The sequence below is a fragment of the Cnephaeus nilssonii genome (genome assembly GCF_951640355.1).
Source record: "Cnephaeus nilssonii genome assembly, chromosome: 4".
NCBI classification, from domain to species: Eukaryota; Metazoa; Chordata; class Mammalia; order Chiroptera; family Vespertilionidae; genus Cnephaeus; species Cnephaeus nilssonii.
Genome location: NC_137075.1, coordinates 82,126,784 through 82,143,143, shown reverse-complemented (window position 1 = coordinate 82,143,143; position 16,360 = coordinate 82,126,784). Strand labels below are relative to the sequence as shown.

The following is a 16,360-nucleotide window of genomic DNA, read 5'->3' as shown; positions in this document are numbered from 1 at the left end:
CTCAGCTGTCTGGCAGCAAGCAATCATCTATGCAAATCTTTAGGTGTGGGGAAATGCCCTTAGCCATTTCCAGCAGGCAGTCCTCAAGGTTCCATCAACCTTTTGATGAAACTTCTTGCATTTATGACATTCTAGAATTAGCTTCCGGCAGTGCACCAATGGGGTCCCTTGGCCTGGCCTGTGGGATTGGGCCAAAACCAGCTCTCCAAAATCCCCTGAGGGGTCCCGGATTGTGAGAGGGCACAGCCCAGGCCAAGGGACCCCACCAGTACACTCTGGTCCGGGGAGGGACGCAGGAGGTTGGCCAACTGGGGAGGGACTGCAGGAGGGCTCAAGGGCGTGTCCAGCCTTTCTCACTCAGTCTCTATCTCCTGGACCCCAGCAGCAAGCTAACCTACTGGTGGGAGCATCTGCCCCCTGGTTGTCAGTGCATGTCATAGCAAGTGGTTGAGCAGCCTTAGCATATCATTAGCATATTATGCTTTGATTGGTTGAATGAATGACCGGATGACCAGACACTTAGCCTATTAGGCTTTTATTGTATAGGATGGAATCATAAGTATGCACTTTTTTTGGGTGGGGGGGGGGCTGGCTTCTTTCATTCAACATAACTACTTGGAGACTCATTCAAGCGGTTAAGTGCATCAAAACTCTATTCCTTCTTATTCATAAGTAGTATTTCATTATGTGGATATATCACAATTTGTTTATCCATTCATCTATTGATGAACATTTGGCTTGTTTCTTATTTTTGATTATAACAAATAAAGCTTCTATGATCATTGATATACATATCTTTATGAATAACTTTTTATTTTTCCTGGAAAATTACCTAGGAGTCACAATAATAGGTGCATGTTTAACATATTTAACAGTTTGAGAAATTGCCAAGTGTATCAGAATGCCAGTTGCTCCATATTCTCATTATTCAAATTGACCTTGGAGCACATGTCTTTCAAAAAAGTGAAAATGAATTATCTGGAAGAAAGATCCAGAATACATTAGGGTGGTGCCATCAGGAATCACAGCAAGATATTGACTACTTAAACATCCCCCACCTTCACCCCCTGGAAACCAGATATAAGCCCCAGATGGCAAAGCTTAAACAAATGACTGAACAGGGAACCTGCTTATTCTCAGGTCATCATCATGACCTGAAGACAGGATTAAACAGTTTCATGAATTGGCAAAACCAACTGTGCTGCTAACCTGAGAAATTCATTGCTACCTTGGGAGTTAACATAACTAACTGAAGTCATCAAGAAAACTTTATTCTACTATCGGTTATTCGTCAAACACCAGGAAAATTATCATAGTTATCAAAATAGACACAATCAAGTGATTCTCCTGGGAATGGGTTCAGGAACCAATTGCTTCAGCTCCATTGGAATCCCCAAGGAGGAAGAATTCTCACCTCACCCTGCCTTTCCAACTGTCAGACTCCAACCGCTCCTCTTCTGTGTAATCGGCCTTAAAACATATCCCAGATGCCAATATTTGATCTCCAGGACAAACGATGTGGTAACTGCCTAACAATGATTGGGGAAAAGTGAACCGGAGTCTAGACTTGGGCACCGGGAGATAGAGGTCTGGGGAGATTTCCCCAAAACCGCAGGTGGCCAGAAGGGTTGTGGGAGAGCTGGCTGGATGATCCCAAAGGCCTTGGACGCTAGGCGGTTGGGGATCTGCAGTGTATCTGGCGCACGGTTCAACTTTTCTCCGTGGCTGGGAACAGCAAGCTCACTGCCCGCTAGCCCACGCCAGGGTTTGGACTACATTTCCCAGACGGCTTTGCTTCCGGGCTTTGCTCTAAAGTACTAGGGCGCGTCTGGGGAGGGAAACCACAGTTGGTGAGCGCCGCTGGGGCATCTCGCTGTGTTGCTTGCTGCAAGATGATTGGGGTCCTGCTCCTGCTCCTCCTTCTCCCCCTTCTCCTGTTCATCGCTGCACCCCAAATCAGGTCTGTGCAAATGTAATGTCTTCTCTTGTGAATCTTCGGGGGCGGGGCGGGGGGGGGGGCAGGCATCAATCCTCACGGAAGCTCTGTTCTTCAAAAGAAGGAAAAGGAAAACTCCCCGGTGGGCTCCATGTAGGCCTAGGCCGGGTTTGGTTGGTCTCAGGAGGTCCGGCTGCCCTGGATGCGGGGAGGGCTACACCATCAGACCCCAGGCCGAGGGAAGGGATTGCATACCGGAGCACCCTGCTTTGCTTCTCCTGCCCCCCCTCCCCCCGCCCTTTTGCCTCTACGCAGCCTTTGCTTCCGGCTCCAGCAAACCCCGAGTGCAGGTGTACCTCAGACACTTAAGTTTACCGCGTTGGGGGTTTCAGACCCCAAAATAAGGTGTGCACCTCAAGACTGTTTCCCCCGTAGCCCCCACGCCTTGAACCAGCCTTAACTAGCCTCTTGCTTCCAGCCTGTAAGGTACAATGGAGCCGTTCAACTTTCTGCTTTTCGAAACTGGCCTTTGATGGGAATCGTGACATTGCAGCCCATTCTTGCTCTCTTGTTACTATTAGATGCGCTCTTTCTCTGGGCGATGCTGTAAAGGAGAAAACGTGATATCCTGCACCCAACCCTGTCCTCAGAGCAGATTATCGGGATCGGAGTCAGTCCCTGGGGTTTCAAGGTAGGGCGGAGAGGATGAGGGTAGCGCTCTATTAACCTGGTGATAGATACATCAGGCAATAGCTGGCTAAGTGTCCCCAGAGAATCAGCAGCGAGCTGCAAAACAGGCCGCCTGCTGATTGGCCTGAGTAAATCACCAGTAGTGACGACGAACCAGTGACTGGAAGGACGCAGCCTCCTGAGGGGCGGGTGGTGCAGGGGCGGAAGCTGGGATGCAGTCGCTGCCCGAAGGAACTTGAAATGCGCGCAAGACTACACTCTCTTCTTTCTTATTGAATTCACCTCTTCTTTCCCCCCTCCCCACCTCCTTCTTGCCCCCTCCTCCAGTTGTATTTGTCCTCCCCTCTGAACACTCAGTGCTCCTACCTCTAGGCACACTTGGGTGCCCATACTCAGCAGAAAACGGCTGCTTTTTTAAAAAGAGAGGAAGGGAGAGAGAAAAAAACATCCATGATGAGAGAGAATCGCTGATTGGCTGCCTCCTGCATGCCCGCGCTGGGGATGGAGCCCTGACCGGGAACTGAACTGTGATCTCCTGGTTCTTAGGTCCTCGCTCAACCACTGAGCCACTCCGCTGGGCTGCTTTTTATCTCTCCAACACCAGAACCTCTTATCTACATAGATTCTCAATGGAAAGTTGAACCTGAAATGAAAATAGTGCTCAGACCTCAGCGAGATATTTCTGAGGAAGATTATACTCCAAGAGTCATGTTCCCAGCTATCTAGTTAGGTCATGGGAGCTAGGCCAGAGCTCGTCTTTCATTCCTGCTGGTTAGGGAGAAGAAAGGACTGAGTAGAGGTCCTAATACATTGTCCCTCCTGCAGCTAAAGCTGAAGAGATGTGGGAAACTGAGCGGGGGAGGCTTACATCTTATCTGCCCTCTTTGCACTAAGCGGGTAACTTTAGTGGCTAGGAGTGTGTACCTTGCAATTCCAAGTTCAATGTGAAAGGCTGAAATGCCCTTTAAAAATGCATCTCCTAGTGAACAGATTCTTTCAACTTGAGCTTCAAGATTTGCAGAGAAGAGAAACGAACAATCTGAGGCCTGCCAATTACCGTTTGTATATTCATTTCTGTAGAAATGAAGAATAGTGCATTGCTTAAGGACAAGGACTCTAGTGAATTAAACCAGAACTTGAATCTCCGCTCCCTTTTGTACTTAGGTTTCATTTTGTCTTATTTTTAATTGCATGTGTGTGTGTGTGTTTTCTGTTTGTTTTGTCCCAGGTTGACAAGCTTTCATAATTTTAACTTTTGTGTTGGATTAGCTGTTTTTCGAGGCCATTAAGTGCTGATTATAAACAGATTGATATAGTGGACTAGTTCTTTCTTCTTCCAGGCTGAGTCTTGTGATTCCCTAAGTCATAGAAGAGCTCAAGCCGAAGCCAGTTGCCTGGATAATCAAATATTCATTCAGTTCTTATCCTGTAGGCATTTGCTCTAATCATTATTGCCCTGTAATAGCCTCACTTTTATTCTTGAGTGAGGACAGAAAACTTTTGTTTTCTTTCCTCCAACCTTCCTTAAACCTATAAAAGGACAGCCGTAGGCCCTAGCTGGTTTGGCTCAGTGGATAGAGCATCAGCCTGCAAACTGAAGGGTCCCAGGTTCGATTCTGGAAAGGGCATATACCTAGGTTGTGGGCTTGATCCCCAGTAGGGGGGACGTGCAGGAGGCAGCCAATCAATTATTCTCATCATTGATGTTTCTCTCTCTCTTTCCCTCTCCCTTCCTCTCTGAAATCAATAAAGATATATATATATATATTTTTTTAAAAAAAAAGGACAGCCGTAGAAGGTACCAAAGCAAATCTTATCCTTGAGATCTGAAGACACGGGGGTTTGCAGGATCCTCTGGTTGAAACAAGGAAAATGAAGAACTGATGAGCTCTCCTTCTGTGTCTACAGGAAAATGCTATCCAACGGGGTGTGTACATCGACTGCCCAGCTTCCAGGGAAGGTGGCAGTGGTTACTGGTGCCAACACAGGCATCGGGAAGGAGACAGCCAAAGAGCTGGCTCAAAGAGGCAAGTTTATCTACTTCTAATTCTCTGCTGCTACTGCCATTTTACCTCCTATTTATTTCCTCCCAATCCTGGAATTCAAGAACATTCCAAGTGCCCCACTGATTTGCTGGTGAGAGTCTAGTACAATGCTCTCTATATAATGGGCACTAAATGAGTATTGTTGATTAATCTTCTTTCCTGATTTACTCATCAGATACCTCTGTTGTGAGGTAGGGATAAAATAAATAAAACACTAGAAATAACATCCAGCATCAGTATCTATATACACTGAGTGGCCAGATTATTATGATCTCTGAACGCATAATAATCTGGCCACTCAGTGTATGTGTGTGTGTGTGTATGTGTGTATATATATATATATATATATATATATATATATATATATATATATTAGAGGCCTGGTGCATGAATTTGAGCATAGGTGGGGTCCGGCCAGCCTGGCCAGGGGGAGGGGACATGGGCGGTTGGCCCGCCTGCCTTCTGGTCAAACTCCTGGTTGAGGGGACAATTTGCATATTAGTCTTTTATTATATAGGATATACACTGAGTGGCCAGATTATTATGTGTTCAGAGATCATAATAATCTGGCCACTCAGTGTATATAAAAGCCTAAGTGACCGTTTGACTGTTCAACCGGTAGCTATGATGTGCACTGACAACTAGGGGGAAGATGCTTAACACACAGGCATGGAAACATGGAACAGACTGATGAATCTCAGACGGATTCGTGCACTGGTGGGGTCCCTCAGCCTGGCCTGTGGGGATTGGGCCAAAACTGGCTCTCCAACATCTCGCAAGGGCTCCTGGATTGCAAGAGGGTGCAGGCCAGGCCAAGGGACCCCACCAGTGCACGAATCTGTGCACTGGGCCTCTAGTTACGTCTATAATACCCATTCAACAACAGAGCTGACAGTTTGTCTCTTATGCATTGGTTGACAGGAGCACGTGTCTATATAGCTTGCCGGGATGTGCAAAAGGGGGAATTGGTGGCAAGAGAGATTCAGACCATGACAGGGAACCAACAGGTATTCGTGCGGAAATTGGACTTAGCTGATACTAAATCTATTCGAGCCTTTGCTGAGGGCTTCTTAGCAGGTGAGTGCATAACCTGAGACTATGTTGTGGGTCTTGTGACCTAGATAAAAGGAAAAGATTCCTCTTTCTGTCTGATATATAGAAATGCTAGATAAAATATAACAAAACAAAACAAAACAAAAACACCTTTTGATTCATAGCAGAACTCATTGATAACAAAGGGAAATCCTCTAGAGGCAGAAATATAAAGTGAATTTTGAAAAGTCATGGCAGTGAGTAAGAACTAAAACCAAAAATCTCACAGGAGTGTCAGAACTCAACATGGGTTTTAGGGTCTGGAGATGAGGTCTTAGGCCCTTGAGAGCTGGGGAGCTGTATCTGAGGCTCCACATAAGGAAGGTTGGGATTCACAAAAGGCCATCTGGTCCATGTTACAGGATCTTAAAAAAGCCCAGGCTACAGCTGAGGAACATGACAAAGAAGCTTATCATCTCTTCAGGACACAGATGGATAAAGAATCATCTGCAGGAAATTAGAACCCCAGCTGGCATCTATGGGGTGGGGGAATCTACACCTCTGAATAGTGTTAAGAATCTTAAGCTGAGAAATTAACATAAAACCCCATAGTATCACATGAAAAGCAAATCCAAGAGCATTCTATAGGCATATCCCCTCATTACCCAGGGAGCTAGGCCTCCCAAGAAAAAGAACTTCCAGCATAATGAGCTTTTAGTCAGAAATTACTAACCACATGAGAAAGGGAAACCTGAGAGAAAGTTGGCAGATGCAACAAAAAGGTGAAGCCAGTATTTCTTTTGGTGCCTGAATCTCAGTGGTGGGGATGCATACAGAATGTCCTTTCTTCTCTTGCTTTGGAATCTTCCCATCCAGCTGGGAAGTCTTTCTGTTGGGAGAGGTGGATGGGACACTTCCCAGAAGCAGAGAGTAAGTACTTAGCTCCTGAATTGGAAATCTTGGAAAGGCCATTTGATAGTGTAAGATGGAATTTTGTCCTGCATAGTAAAAGTACAGTATGCAAGATTCAACTACAGTCTTAGAATAAAAACAATACAAAGTAAATATGAAGGGAACGTGGAGGAAAGATTGAAGTCCTGCATCTCCATTTTCAGAGCCTAGGTGTGAGGCAGATTTCTAAGATGTAATAGCTATGGCTCTATCCCCCCTTCCCTACAGAGGAAAAGCATCTCCACATTTTGATCAACAACGCAGGAGTGATGATGTGTCCCTACTCCAAGACAGCAGATGGCTTTGAGATGCATATAGGAGTCAACCACTTGGGTAAGAAATCTGGTCTCACTACAAAAGCTAGAAGGAGCCTGAAGTTCCCCTTGGAAAACTTAGGGGTGAGATTGGGCCTTCTCTATAGTGTGTTTAGACCTCTCGGCCATAATAGACCATCCTATATAATAAAAGGCTAATATGCAAATCGACCTAATGGCAGAACGACTGGTCGCTATGACTTGCACTGACCACCAGGGGGCAGACGCTCAACACAGGAGCTGCCCCCTGGTGGTCAGTGCGCTCCCACAGGGGGAGCCTCTCCCGCCTCCACTGCAGTGCTAAGGATGTCTGACTGCCAGCTTAGGCCTGCTCCCCCTGGGTCTAAGCTGTCAGTCGGACATCCCTCAGGGGCTCCCAGACTGTGAGAGGGCTCAGGCCGGGCTGAGGGACCCCTCCCCGCAAACCCCCGAGTGCACAAATTTTATGCACTGGGTGTCTAGTAAGTAAATAATAAATATCATGGTCCTGCCTGAAAGCTCAGGGATAAACTTGAGGCTCACTCAATTCCACCACTTTTTAATCTGTGATTCAGATTCTGTTTACCATGGGGCCTTTTTGAACAGCATAATTGTATTGAGGGTTGTGTTGCATTCTTTGTAGTGACCCTTGTGGCCAGCATCAAATAGAGGCTGCCTGCTCTTAAAGAGTGATGTTACCCAAGGTTGGAATGAGATGGGACTTCATATTCACATAATCCAGACCTACCTCATACAACAGCGATTTTCAACTTTTTTCATCTCATGGCACACATAAACTAATTACTAAGATTCTGTGGCACCCAAAAAAATATATTTTTTGCCAATCTGACCAAAAAAAAAAAAAAGGTATAATTTTGATTGATTTACAAATAATAGCAATTAACTTTTTGGTCCAAAGTAACTAAAAAATCAGGTGCCCCTAGAGAGTGTTATGCTGAACAAAATAAGCCAGTTAAAGAAAGACAAGTATCACATGATCTCACTCTTGTGGAATCTAGTTAACAAAATAAACTGATGAATGGAATGGATCCAGAGACATGGACGCATGGAACAGAGTGCAGAATCTTGTGGCGGGAGGGCGGGTGGGTGGGAGGTGATCAACCAAAGAACTTGTATGCATATATACATAACACATGGACACAGACAATAGGGTGGTGAAGGCCTGGGGCAGGGGGCCAAGGAGGGCTGGAGGGGATCTATGGGGGGAAAATGGGGACATGTGTAATACTTTCAACAATAAAGATTAAAATAAAAAATCGGGGGCCTATACTTCTATATAAGGATTTCTGGTACCAACAATTAACCAAGCAGATGCAACCTTATTATGCAATGGGAACAAGAAGATGAAACTCTATTATATGACCTATATATTTTTGGTTCAAGACAGGGCTTACCCACCAGAGGGCTGTGTAAGCTGTTGTCATTTCATTCATTCATTCATTTTTGTTAATCCTCACCTGAGGATATTTTTTTCATTGCTTTTAGGAGAGAGTGGAAGAGGGGGTTGGGAAAGAGAGAGATAGAGAGAAACATCGACTAGTTGCCTTCTGCACACACTATGACCCATTGGTGCGCAAGCCAACATTCTAACCACTGAGCAACACCAGCCAGAGCTACTGTTGTCATTTTTTAATTTGACAGCCTAAGTGAAAAAAGGTCAATGCACCTGACTAAATAGTTAGGCACTGCATGTTTTAAAAATTCTTGCGGCACACCAGCTGAAAGTCTTAAACCTCACTGAATTTGTTCTGTAGTTGACAATGAATTAATGAGGCATTATTATTCCTGAGTCCTCTGCTTCCCATAGCTGAGCCCTACTCGCCGCTACTCCCTTCACCCCGGCATTGGCCCCGAACGCTGTTAATTCTAGTTTTTCTTACAGGTCACTTCCTCCTGACCCATCTGTTGCTAGGGAAGCTGAAGGAATCAGCCCCATCAAGGGTCGTGAATGTGTCTTCCTTAGCACATCTCCTGGGAAGGATCCATTTCCATAATCTTCAGGGCGAGAAATTCTACAGTGCAGGTCTGGCCTACTGTCATAGCAAGTTAGCCAACATTCTCTTCACCAAGGAGCTGGCCCGGAGGCTGGAAGGTAAGCTTAGAGGAAATGAGTGTGGAGACATGAGTCGGGGAAGTAGCTCAAAGCCACAGGAATAGAAACTGTTTCCTGGAGCCTGTCCTCCGGCCAGGGCCTGCTTCCATGACTGTAACTGGGTCTAGGCTTAGTAAACCGCCCATTAGGGAATATTGGAGATGGTCGTCAGGGGATGAGACATTCTGACTGTGAGGTTGAAGGCTTGGTTTCACCACTTACTAGCTGTGTGACCTGCAGCAAGTTAACTTTTCGAGGCTTACTTCCTCATATGTAAAATGGAACTACTTCACTGGTTGTTGTCATAATTAATTCAGGCTTCATGAGCAAGTCAAGGTTTTTTACTCACAGTGAAACTAAGTAGAAGCGAGGGACCTGAACTGGCACTAGATACAAGTCATTAGGATAAAGCCAAGTGCAAGGGTGGGTGGGAAGTGGGGGTGTCTCCCTAACAGCAAAGGGTCAAATAAGAGGGAAATGTATGCTTGAGGAGGGGACTCTCCAGTCACAAATAAACACAGTTCCTTAGCATCATCCGCTCTGGATTTCCAGTAAAGATAAAGGAAATCCAGGGTGAACAGTTGGAGTTGCTTAGGAGTTGAGGTGGGCAGAGTTCAGGCCGAAGGTCTCAGACACAGGAGCCCCATTGGTCAGCTCTGTTCACATGTCCAGTCTATGCCTAGGACATGACATTCTGATTAGAAATTAAATGGGTTATAGTGTGTGGGTGGGTTGAGGGGGCTGGGGGACATTCCAGGTAGAGGGGGGTGGCGGGGAAGAATGCATGAAGTTCTGGGCTCAGTTTGAGAAACAGAAAGAGGACCGGTATGGTTCAAACATAGAATATAAAATATGGGTCATTAAGAGTACATCTTGAGTTGAAAATAAATAAAAATCCACAGTCTTTTATCTGTAACTTGTGAAATCTACAAAGGACTAAAAATTCAGTTTTTATATAAGTTGACCCCAGAACACATTGGGCAACAAAACTTCATCTGTACTAGGGAGAGTAGGTAATAGACAGAATATGTATATGTATCTTATTACCTTTATAATACAGAAAAAAATTGGAAACATTTCTGGCCCCACGGATTCCAGTGAAGAATTGGGGACCTAAAATAGCATATGTATAAATGCCATTTATACTGGTAAATGTATAAATGTACCAGACACTATTCTTTATTATTATTATTATTATTATTATTATTTAAAGTATTACATATGTCTCCTTCCCCCCACCCCGATAGACCCCTCCCTGGCCACTCCCACTCCCAGGACAACACCAGACATTATTCTAAGCTCTTGTACATTCTTGTATGAACTCATTGAGTCCTCAGAACAATCCTGTGAGGTGCAGATCTTATGATTATCTCCATTTCACAGATGAGGAAACTGAGTCACACCATCCAGAGCTTGCCCAAGGTCACACAGCTAATGAGTGGTAAAGCTGGGATTTGAAACAGGGCAGTGTGTATTCATGTCCTCTGCTCTCTTGGGCCCTTCAGCAACATTAAGTCCTGTCTTCCCCTCTCTTTATTGCACCCCCCATCAGGCTCTGGCGTTTCAGTGTATTCTGTACACCCTGGCACAGTCCACTCGGAACTGGTTCGGCACTCATTCTTCATGAGATGTATGTGGCGGCTTTTCTCCTTCTTCATCAAGACCCCTGAGCAGGGAGCCCAGACCAGCCTGCACTGTGCCTTGGCAGAAGGTCTTGAGATCCTAAGTGGGAATCATTTCAGGTAGGAATGTATCTGTATTTGAAGATGAAATTTTATTGCCTAAAGGAAATAATTTGGATTTGTTTGGTGTTGTATACCCTTTTTTAAAAGCACATTGTCTAATATAGTTTTTGTCCTTTAATTCTAGGGTTTTTACCTTTTAATAGGGGAATTTGACCCATTCACACTTTTTTATGATAATTGCTAGGTTTGATTTTATTCATGTCATCTTTTATTTTATGCTTTCTGGTTGTTTCTTTTATTCCTATATTTTGTGCTGTCAATCCAATTTTCTTTGTTCCTTGTTAGAATCCTAGTTTTTTGGTTTTTTTATTTTAAAAATAATTTGAACCTGTATTTTTTTTATTGTCTTCAGGACTGAAATATTATCAATGGACTCATTTCTTGAATAAGTGAAGACTTTTTTAAACTTTTTATTAGAGAATTTTGAATATGCACAGTAGTAGACAAAATAGCATGTTGAATCCCCATATACCCATAATCCAGCCTCAAGAACCGTTACCCACGGCCAATCCTGCCCCATCCCAATCTACAACCCCTCACGAAACCACTACCCTTCCCATATTTTTCTCATCTCATATTATTTTGAAGAAAATCCCAGATATTACATAAGATCAAATTCTTAGGGTGTTTTTACCTCTACCTTCAAGATTTTATGGAAATGACCTGAAATTTTAGAGGATGGACTATAAATAAATTAATATTGGATTTGGAGGTAGGAAGTCAGATCATGAAAGGCCTATAATGCCAGACTGAGAAGAACCACGGTTTTCAGTAGAGAGAGAGACATAATCTGGTCTGTGCTTTAAAAAAACATCCCTGGTGACTTTGTTTAATGAATTAAGTATCCCAAGTGAGAGTTAATGAGTTCCTGATTTAGGGTAATGACAATTGGAATGAAAAGAGCGGTTAGGTGAGAAAGGCAGAATTTTTGCCACTTGTTGACTTAACTGAGTGAGAGAGTAGGGGAATATTTGGTGACTTGGGTTCAAGCGTGAGTTATTAGGAGATTGATGGTGACATTAACTGAGACAGCATACGTGAAAAATAATGTGTATAACTTAGGGTTCTTTGATTCCACAGCAGTGGAATTGGATTCTAGCTAGCATAAGCAAGAAGGGAATTTACTAAATGAGGATACTCCCCGGTCCAAAGAGAAGACGGAAGAGCCAGGCTGTAGTATTTGAATAAATTTTACAGCACATCGTAGCTTCCAAGGCACTTTCATGCCTCGTGTGTCATTTGCCCTTCACCGTAAACGATGAAGAGTGGGAGGCACAGTGCAGTGGAGGCTGCAGAGGCCAAGTCATTCCCAGAGGCACGCGGAGCCTTTGCTTCTCGGTGATGAGCTTTTCACTCAGAAAAGGCAGGCCGTGCTGGTGAGTTCATTAAACCGAAGCACTTTATGTGTAAGGCTTGTTTTTAAATGCAGAGATTTATTTAAGTCATTTTTCTCAAACTTTCGTGCATTTAAGAACCATCTGGAGAACTGGTGAAGAACAGATTCCTGGGCCTCTCCCCGGAGATTCCGATTCAGTGGGTCTGACGTGGGGCCCGAGAATTGGCATTCCTCACGGGTTTCCAGATGACCGCCTGCGGCTGGTCCACAGCCCACACTGTCGTATTAGACACGGTGTCAGGGGCTTGCTTCACGTCACGATTTCAGACTTAGCAACTCAGCTTTTTACCTTTGGAATTTGCTTAGTATGTCCAGGAAGCAGTTTTCTTGAGGTTGTTAGTTTAAAATTTGCTTTTTATATTATTTCAAAGATTGTGATCTGTTTACTCAATCGTTTAAAAAAACAAAACAAAAAACCTTCACTGAATGAATATCTACTGTGTTCTAGATGCAGAAAATACAAAACTGAATAAAAGTATTATCCTTGAAAAAAATTTCTGGGTGGTGCAAAGTTGGGATAACTCCCTGCATTTAATGGAGACTTAAAATAATTAGAATTACAGCAATGAAGAGAAGGTGTATGAAACACTGGATGCCTTGCTACCATTTCTTTTCTGCTATCCTCTTTTCCTTCTTTCATTATTTATGAAGCTGACTTGCTTTGTGTTTTTTTTTAGTTTAAAAACAGGTGGACCAGAAATAAGTGTTTTGTGTTTTTTTGTGTTGTTTTATTTACCATTCTAAGCATCTGTGACCAATGTAAATATCAGAATCTCAGGTCCATCACACTGTACAAGGTCCTATAGAATGGACCTCAGAGATTTATTTGAACAAAATGGACATACATAGGTGTCAAGCAGGCACTGATATTACAATTAAATATATACATACAAAGGAGAATGTTAAAACTAAATGATAGGCATTTATATCAAACAAAGCATTCTGATCAGAGGTGGTCTAGTGAGATCTAAAATGCTAATTACAGCCGGGCTGACATGGCTCAGTGGTTGAGTGTAGACCTATGAACCAGGAGGTCACAGTTCAATTCGGTTTGATTTCCGGTCAGGGCACTTGCCCGGGTTGTGGGCTTGAGGTGCGCAGGAGGCAGCTGATCAATGATTCTCTCTCATTGATATTTCTATCTCTCTCTCCCCCTCTCCCTTCCTCTCTGAAATCAATTAAAAAATCTCAATAGATTGAGATAATACTCCAGAGAATGGTAGTTTAAAATAAAATAAAATAAAATAAAATAAAATAAAATAAAATAAAATGGTAATTACATTTTCTCTGGGGTAAAGATTGGAGGATGAAGAGCTAGAACAAACACTGGATCTGTGAAGTGCCTAGAGGACATGTCATCCCGGTTGTTTTTCTGTCGTATTCCTTATCCCAGGCAGAGAACAGACTCCATTCTTAACCTCTCTCTTTCCCTTCTAGTGACTGCCGTGTGACGTGGGTCTCTGCCCAGGCTCGGAATATGACAATAGCAAGGCGGCTATGGGACGTCAGCTGTGACCTGCTGGGCATCCCTATGGATTGACAGGTGGTGGCAGCCGGACCCGAGAAGTGTGCAGCAGACTACTCAGTGCTCCTTGCCAAAATGATCCTCCTTCAGGGTGGCCAAAACCTGGAGCACAAAGAGAGCACACCTTCCAGCCGTGGCAGCTTTCTGAGAAAAGCCCAGTGCGCACTGCCCGAGTCATCGAAACGCCTTGCATTTGTCCACATTGACTTTGCTCCCGTTCTTGCCAGTTACTAGAGATATCATAGGACAAGTACCCCCTCAGGACCTGCAAGCTCATATTTTCCTTCTGAGACGTACTACCTAGGAGAACCTAAGCGATGGCAGGGTTGATTTGTGGCAGTTTGGACTCGTTTCTACCCTCTCTGTTCACAGTGTATTGTCTCCCAATCAAACAACCTTCACTTCGAGAGGGCCACGCTACAGCCGGAGCTGAACTCCAGGAGTCACAGTGGCTTACTTGGCGCAAGAGCAGGGCTTGTCCCTCACCTCTTAAGAAAACCATCATAGCGCCAACATCTGGATTCTTTCAGAAAATGTAACTGAATCTGGATTGTGGCATGGCTGTATCTCTGACAACCTAAAGCCACTGCTCAGACACGTTCCCATGCCTAGACCATGGAAGAGCTTCCTTTTCTAAGAAGTTTGGGGGTTTGGGAGGATGGCAGAAATATGGGGGAAGGCAGAAATAAAAATGAAGTTTAAACTCTCATTTTCCTGCTATTTCTCTGACCAGCAAGGAGGTAATGAAAGGCTCAGTTTGAGAAGGTAGGCCTCCTGACATCAGTTACTGCCCCAGACCCATGGAGGCCTCCTTTTTGTGCTGTAGTTTCTCTTTGGTGATTGTTATTGAATATATGTGTTCCTATGTACTTTTGCAGTTGGGAGTATTTTCACAAAATTTGAAATGGCCACAAAGGAACAGTATTATACTGGACCCTGATGCAGGTAAATGATTAGAGATGGAGCAAGCCAGTGCCATCCAGTCTTTGATACAAATGGGTAGAGCTGCAAGGGGAAACAGATTCTGTTTATGTTGGTAACTATCCACCAAGATGCACGTGGGTAGCAGGAAAGAAATTCAAAGATAATAGGCCTGGAAGGTAATGAAGGGACTAAAGGACTTTTTTTTTTAAGCTGTAGATGGTAATATCCAGCTCTAGAATTAAGGGTGAGCACCCGAGTTAGCAAGGCTGATAGGGCACTATCTTAAGCACCAGTCAACCAATGTGGCAGAAAAAAATACCCTCAATTCCTTATTTAGCGAAATTACCTTAAGGACTGATATTGGTAGTTACAGTCAATTTAATACTCTTTTAGGGTATCTCCTTACATATCTTGACAAGCTTAAAATGACTATTTGCTAAAAAAAAAATCTACATTGTATTTGGAGAACTTTTTAAAATGTGTTTTTGCATTTTTTAGAGAGAGAGGAAGGGAGAGAGACATCAATGTGAGAGAGAAACATTGATCGGTTGCCTCCCTTTCGGTGCATGGGATGACACTCAAGCAACTGAGCCACACTGGCCAGGGCTTATTTGGAGAACTTTTTACCAAAAGTAATGTTGCCAGCCCAGTGGTTTGGCTCAGTAGATAGAACGTCAGCCTGTGGACTGAAGGGTCCCCGGTTCAAATCCGGTAAAGGACACATGCCTGGGTTGCCAGATCAATCCCCGGGGGAGAGAGGGTGTGTGTGCGCCGGAGGCAGCTGATCAATGATTCTCATCACTGATGTTTATATCTCTCCCTCTCCCTCTCTGAAATCAATAAAAATATTTTTTTTAAAAAAGTAATGTTGCCAAAGGAAATCTGAAGAATTGCTACTGTTTTCATCACTTGTTTACAGTATGTTATTCTAGTAAGAGTTTGAGATTTTCTTGGGCCAACAATTATATATATACTTTGGTGGGGAAAAGAGTTATAGGACCAAGTCTTCTCATATTTGTAAATTAATAATCTTTTGTTGAACTTGTTTTGACTATTTATATTTAGAAGTGGCCACTTTATGGAAAAATTGGAAAACTTTTTGTAATAGTGCAGTGGAATAACTGAATTAATATTTTACTTAATTTATATTGATGTGTCAATGACAAATAAAATTTTTGATTATTTATTGTGTTTTAATTTACCAGAATAAAAACTGTAAGGATTAAAAGAAAGTTTAATTAGAGTCAACAGAAGAAAACAAAGTTTAATTATAGTTGAAAGAAGAAACACTTCATTATTACAGGTATGCAATCATTTCTCATTCTAAGAATAATTTGTCCCAGAGTCTTTCTACAATACAGTCTCAATTGAAATGCCATTAACTTCAGTTGTGTGATAATTTGATCATTCATTCACCCATTTTCTACTTTTCTTTGGTGATGCTGTTCAGGGATTACTTTTTCCACCCCAGGTTAGCTCTCCTTTTTGTACTTGCCCCTTCGGTAACTATGGGATTTTACAGGACACTGCCGCTGACCATCTCAGGCTTTGCTCTCTCTATATGCTTAATTTTAGGAGATCAACAAGTTTCTTGAATCAATGGTTAATGAACTCAATCTAATAAAAAGAAGGGTCCGGGAGATTAAAAGCACCAAATCGTCGTCCTGAACAGACATGTATCTTTTCATGTGTGTGGGCAGTTTTAAATAT

The 16,360-nt window shown here is 43.4% G+C and overlaps 1 protein-coding gene across 1 annotated transcript; it reads left to right on the top strand.

The window, feature by feature from the left end:
• Window positions 1-1,803: 1,803 nt before the first annotated feature.
• On the top strand, window positions 1,804-15,759 carry RDH11 (retinol dehydrogenase 11). The gene is made up of 7 exons (XM_079769255.1): window positions 1,804-1,960; window positions 4,535-4,653; window positions 5,593-5,748; window positions 6,883-6,987; window positions 8,851-9,060; window positions 10,613-10,802; window positions 13,639-15,759. The coding sequence occupies exons 1-7, from the start codon at window positions 1,893-1,895 to the stop codon at window positions 13,739-13,741; spliced, it is 951 nt and encodes a 316-aa protein (XP_079625381.1). The 5' UTR covers window positions 1,804-1,892; the 3' UTR covers window positions 13,742-15,759.
• Window positions 15,760-16,360: the final 601 nt, after the last annotated feature.